Here is a 6,423-nt window from a genome sequence, read left to right on the forward strand (position 1 = left end):
CTTCGTGATGTATTTTGTATTCGTGGTTACTTGTCTGAGAGTAACGATCATCCATCCATCCATCCATTTTCTACCGCTTATTCCCTTCGGGGTCGCGGGGGGCGCTGTCAAACCTCGTTTAATCCAACTAGTGCTAAATTTGACCAGTAGAGGGCGACAACGCTAATAGTGATAAATCACATATAATGTTTGGTGTGTGAAAGTTGTGTAATTTCTATATGTTTAACATCCATCCATCCATCCATTTTCTACCGCTTAATCCCTTCGGGGTCGCGGGGGGCGCTGGAGCCTATCTCAGCTACAATCGGGCGGAAGGCAGGGTACACCCTGGACAAGTCGCCACCTCATCGCAGGGCCAACACAGATAGACAGACAACATTCACACTCACATTCACGTGTTGGTCTCCCACGGAGAGAACCGCCATAGAGAAGTGGTTTCCAATCGCATAATTTAGGTGTGTACATCTCATTTTAAGGTCAATTCGATCAGATTAAGGTGTTTCCATGTGTTAGAAATCTTACTTTGAGCCAAATTATTTGGGGAACTAGTGCTTGGAAATGTACGGAGTATTTCAACCAAAAATATGAAATCCATTTTATAATGTTTGTGTTTTGAGACAACCAATATTTCAATAATTTTATGTGTAAAGTGTTCAGGTGTAAATGAGAAAATCAAATTTGGCACTGCTTTAGGACCTCTTGATAAGAATACATCCAAGGGTGTGTGGTGCCCCTTGAAGAGGCTTCAAACAGCCTAAAAACAAAGAGAAGGAACCCCTGGATGAGCAGACATCTGCTTGAATAAAGCCCCATTCTGGGCCGTAAAGCAGAGCCTATCGTAACACGGCTGTGATATACGGCGGCGGGGTGCTGGGTGGGGGGGCCGGGGGGTATTAACTTTCACAAGGGTGCAAAATCAAAGGGAATTTCCGTCACCGCTGCGGGGGTCTCAGCAACAGGGGTCCCATTCACGGGGGAATCCCTGGCCAGTGCCCTCCGTGGCATCTGTTGACTCAATCCTCTCCATGGAGAGAAAGAAAACAGCCATTAAAAGACCACACGACTGTGAACTTGATTGCAGAAGGCGCAACAAACAACTCCATCAATGGGCCGAGTATTTACTCCGAGGTGAGAAGGTCTTTGAACAGCCCACCATGTTGGGCTTCCTTCACACAATGGGCCAGCATTTGTATTCTGCAGAGGATCAAATTATCATTTAAATACAATGTTAGGGTTTTTTGTGAGCTCGGGGGGCTTTGGGGGGTTAGCCACACTTTTTAGTGAATGAGCTGATAAAAAAAAAAAAGTTAAAAGCTTTGTCATCACTGAAATTAACAATCGGGATGTAAGAAAGTAACATTCAATTGTTTCAACCACGGTTTATTACTCAAATGTACATGCAGCCATTAACCCGATTACAGTTGATATTTTTACACAATGTACAAAGAAATCATCAGTGAGTGTGAGATAAGATGATGGAAGATTGTCAAGCCCAGAATGGTTTTCTACTTTTTAAATGCTCTCAGGCAGGGATATTCAACTAAATGGTTTTGGGGCAACATTTCTAGAAAGGCAGACTTCTCCCTTCACTATTATTTTTATTTCGTATATTCCGGAGAACCGGCGTCCTCCAAAGTGGACATTTGATTGTGCTCTATTTATTTTGGCAGAGAAAGAGTGCTCTGCTGAGTCTCTCACAAGTATTTAGAACTGAACTAGCAGGTTACCAGTTGAATAGCCCAAATCATGGAAAAGAGAGGACCTAAAATGGAACCTTGTGGAACACCACTAGTCCAACTAAAGAAGTTGACTATTGACACCTCAGTTACATAAATTACATTACAAAAAGAAAATTTAAGAGCCAAAAGGGAGAGGACTTAAAGGGGTTCTTTGAGGAACGCCTCAGGTATGTAAGTCACAAGTTTGGACCCCCGTGTTCTATGTTGGCTTGCAAGGTTAAAATGCCAATGTAAGGATCTGCCAATGTGCTTACAGTGGTCCCAGTTCTTTTTCTACACCAGGAAATCGTACCGTTTTTAGGAGTTTGCTGCAAAAAAGTCACAAGTTTTGAACTGACTTGGGCCGCCAGTTGAACAGCCCTGCACTGAGGCATTGGAATATTTAACAAACATTCAGTTTCACATGAATTCTGATTGAGAACACACTTTTTCAAATCTGATTTGAATTGACTTTATTCATGACCACCCCTAAAATAAGCTTGCATGTTGACCCCACATTGCAAAAGTTCCGTTTTTGGAAGGATTACTCTCGCTTGATGTTGGCGAGCAGAGGGTCTGCGCCCTGCAAAGGCTGCCCGGACCGGCTCTTCCTGGTCTGGTGGGTCTTGACGTGTTTGGAGAGATGGTCGCTCCTCATGAACCTCTTGCCGCACTGCTGGCACCCAAATCGCTTCTCCCCGGTGTGCGTGCGCAGGTGCCGCTGGAGCTCATCCGATCGGGTGAAGCTTTTCCCGCAGAAGAGCCAGTTGCAGATGAAGGGCCTCTCGCCGGCGTGCCAGCGCAGGTGAGCCTTCAGGTGCGAGGTCTTCTTGTACACCTTGCCGCACTCCGGAATATGGCAGATGTGCAGTCTCTTCTTGCCGAACTCTAACCCTCCGCCGTTAGCTTGGCAGTTGGGGCACTTGCAGCGCCTGCAGCGGCGTGTGGAGCTGAGGAGGCCCTTGGAGGTCCCCTGCAGGAGAGCAGCGATCTGAGGCTGGTGGCCCAACACCAGCTGTCTGCCCAAAGCGAAGGCGTGGTTGGAAGGAGTGGCGTTGGTTTGAGGAAGGCTCCACCATTGCTGCCCTTCCTCCCCGTGGCCTCCGGGCAGGTGATGCCTGGCTGAGGAGTTCTGCAGGAAGCTGGGGAAGTTTTGTCCTACGCTGTTGTGTTGAGGGTAGTAGGAGGCGTTGGTCTGCGGCTGAGAGGCCAACACCTTAACTGGGGAGAGATCAAATGAGTATGACGAGGCGGGCTCGGCCGGCGGGGTGAGAGGCAGCTCATGGTGGTGATGGGCGTGATGGTGATGATGGTGGTGGTGGTGACCCAGGCCAGACTGCACGTGTCCGTGAGGGAACTGCACCTTGGGCACGGTGAAAGTCATTTGGTGCGCGCTGAGGGCCGTGCTGGGCGCCATTTCATTGCTCCACAGCTGGAACATCCCTGACGTGGAACTGACGGTACCCTCGTAGGGGAACTGGGAGCCCTCGGAGCCCATGGCGCTGCCCACCTGCCAGGCCTGGCTGCACGTGGTGGCCAGGAAGGACAGGGCGTTGGGGGGACCCTCTGGAGAGGAGCTCGGGGTGCGGTCCTGTGCGGTGAGAAAGCACACACTTGTTTACAAAAAAGTCCTATTGAAGTCATCTTTGAATAAGGTTTTATGAAATTATTGAATCCATCATTTTATACAGCATAAAGAGAATATTCCCACGTGGGATTATAATCATTATGACTAATTATGACATAATACAATTGTGTGAACATATTAATCGACCAAACTTTTTTGTATAACACTCTTCATACACAGGCAAGCGCTTTACACCAAAATCAAGAAAAAAGAAGAAAACACACATGCGCTCATGCACGCGCACACAAACACACACACACACACACAACAATATTGCCAATAACAAAACATGGCATGGCACTGAGGATTGAGGGAAAATGCCACCTTTGAGGCATCCACACTGGAGAATAACTAACATTAACGCCATCCAAAAAATAGTATAAAACATATTTTAAAATATCAACAATATATTAATGAATGAATAAAAACATAACATTGAGAGAATAATAATAGTATTATTATAGTACAATTGTATATAGTAATAATAGCAATAAATAAAACAGAAAATAATAATAATAATAATACAAATAAAAAAATCTAAGAAGAATTTCAAATGTTCTTTAAAAAGTCTGATTAAAAAGGTATATCTTTAACCTTTATTTACTTTTATTTTTAAATATCAAGGGTCCCTGCCGTCTTGAGGCTCTCTGGCAGACTGTTCCACAGGTGGGGGCCATAGTGGCTAAATGCCGCCTCCCTGTGGGTCTTTGTTCTGGTATTTGGTAAAGATAAAAGTTTGGTGCCAGAGGACCACAAGATCCGCGAGGGTTCATACGGTAAAATCAGGTCAGATTTATAAGAAGGTCCAAGGCCATTAGGACATTTAAAAACTAATAATACAACTGAATTGTATGAGGAGCCAATGCAGCGACTTTAAAACTGTTGGTTCCGTTCTCTGGTCCTTGTCAACACGCATAGATATAAAAAATTTTTTTTTTTTAAGTAAGAATAATCACACTTTTAAATTGTGATTTATCACAGTAAATTACTTGCTTTCATAATTTTAATTAACTTTATTAAAAGACCCCAATATTTTTAAGTTATTGTCCAAATGTCGTAGAGTGACATTTAAAAATAAGTTTTACTCGAATGCACGCCATTTATTTGTTCAAAACTTGCCAACAGTTTTATATCTAAAGTATTTTGAAGCGTTGATTTGTCACAGAGCAACTTCATTGTCCACGCCGTCTTCCAGATAACCTGCGGTCAAAGTCAAGGAGCATAAGCGGTCAAAATAAATCGGGTGATTGATCAGTGCTTGTACGTGATAAATGCGTAATATTGTAATTTATCGTCTGCATTAACTCGTTAAATTTGACAGCTTCAATAAATATATTTTCTAAGTGGATCATAAAACTAGCTGTCAATTACTTTAGTAATCAAGTAATTTATCGATCATGTTGTCCGACTTATCGACTAATCGGATTAAAACACATTTGATGACCTCAAAACATATTTTAGGGAAAATAGTTTGAATAAAGAAAAACATTTCCGCTTGTCATGACCTTCTTTATTTTTTGCTAATTAATGCACATCATCAACATTGAAATTACATTTTCAACATGTGCACATTAATAAAAAATAAAATAAAATAAAACATTTGCCTTTTGCCGCCACACAACTCACAGCATCCACACACTACAGCTCTCATATGCGCTTTATTGAAGCGGCCGAGCGGAAACTAAGTCCATGTATTTAAAGTTCCGGATACATCGTGCGGTTTGGATTTCATCCCTTATTATTAGTGACACTAATTACACGATTAATTGAAACGACAGATTCTAAATTTAAGCTTTTTCCTAACCGATTTAATCGTATAATATTTGCAGCTCTAAAACTGGTTTTATACTTTAAGGGTTTGACGACGTAATCATTTCTGCAATACCAGTGACAATTTATAAAATTAAAACTTTCATTTATTACCATTCAAACGCACTCAAAAACAGAATAATGTTATCGTTATATTGTTTCATTTTTTAAAAACTATATCCAACCCCATACAATTGTATAATATGCATATATGTTAATGTAGTAATTTTAGATTAAACAAAGTTGCGTGAATATTTTCATAACTGGTTGACACAAATCTAGTAATTAAAAATTGAATAAATCCAAGAAGAGCCACAAATGACATCAAACACAACAAAAGAAGATATAGACAATAGCTGTGCAACAAACCTGCAAAAAGGTGTGCAAAAAGTTGTCGGTCCTTTGTATCGTCAGTGCAGCCATGTCCTCCACGCACTTCCACGCGTGTGTGGGTGTGTGCAAAAGTACACAACTTCTCTCTTCAATCGCTCTTTGCAATGATCGAATTTGCGACAATGCTGCGTCATTTAAAACCAGCAACACAAACTGCTCCTCGTTTGTTGTTGTTGTTGTTATTGTTGTTGTTGTTGTCCTGCGCGTGCAAGTGTTGCGGGTGAAGACGTGATGAGGATGAGGATGAGGAGGAGACGTGAAGATGGGCGCTATAAATCCCTGCGAGCATCTCCTGAGGAGCCGACATGCATCTTGTCTTTATAGAAGCTAAAGATCCGCTCCACGGGGTCTCTCCTGTATGATGCAGGAGGAAGAGTCAATAGCGAGGAGATGTGAGGGAGGAAGGAGGAGGAGGAGGAGGAGGGAAGTGTGGGCTCCTCATAATTTCTCCCAATTTCAACCAAAAGATGACCCCAACAACTCACTCCTCCCCTTTATTGTTACCAACTAGTGAGAGAGGGCTCAAATATCCTCTCCTTTTCTTCTATTTTTTGTATTATTGTAAAACATTCAAAATAATTCAGCAACTTTTTTTCCTTTTACACCAAGGACCCCGAAAAATTGCTTAATGTGTGAAAAAAAAAAAAGAGCAATTCAGTCAAAAAAATATTTTTAACTTCTTTCAACTCCACCGTGGGAATTTGAATAATAATAGATCCACAATGTATTTAGATCACAGCAGCATCTGACACAGCTTTTTAAAAAAATTTTTATAAGTGCAAGCTTAGACGTTGTTTAACATCAATATCATGCACGCCATACATGGTTATGCCACATTCTAGTTCACTTTATTGTCACTATGTGGCATTGACGTCC

The 6,423-nt window shown here is 42.1% G+C and overlaps 1 protein-coding gene across 1 annotated transcript; it reads right to left on the reverse strand.

Annotated features, from left to right (window-relative positions):
- Positions 1-1,577: 1,577 nt before the first annotated feature.
- sp5l (Sp5 transcription factor-like) lies at positions 1,578-5,968 on the reverse strand. The gene is made up of 2 exons (XM_061986200.2): positions 5,524-5,968; positions 1,578-3,309 (listed from the first exon to the last, which is right to left on the reverse strand). The coding sequence occupies exons 1-2, from the start codon at positions 5,575-5,577 to the stop codon at positions 2,263-2,265; spliced, it is 1,101 nt and encodes a 366-aa protein (XP_061842184.1). The 5' UTR covers positions 5,578-5,968; the 3' UTR covers positions 1,578-2,262.
- Between the last annotated feature and the right edge of the window lie 455 nt (positions 5,969-6,423).

The sequence above is a fragment of the Nerophis lumbriciformis genome, linkage group LG01, assembly GCF_033978685.3.
Source record: "Nerophis lumbriciformis linkage group LG01, RoL_Nlum_v2.1, whole genome shotgun sequence".
Lineage (NCBI taxonomy): Eukaryota > Metazoa > Chordata > Actinopteri > Syngnathiformes > Syngnathidae > Nerophis > Nerophis lumbriciformis.

What these genes read in the sequence shown, in the direction of transcription:
- sp5l (XM_061986200.2), bottom strand. Translation starts at nt 5,577, where the DNA reads ATGGCTGCACTGACGATACAAAGGACCGACAACTTTTTGCACACCTTT. An exon ending in TTTTGCACACCTTTTTGCAG is followed by an intron (nt 3,310 to 5,523) that starts GTTTGTTGCACA and finishes CTCACCGCACAG; the next exon opens with GACCGCACCCCGAGCTCCTC.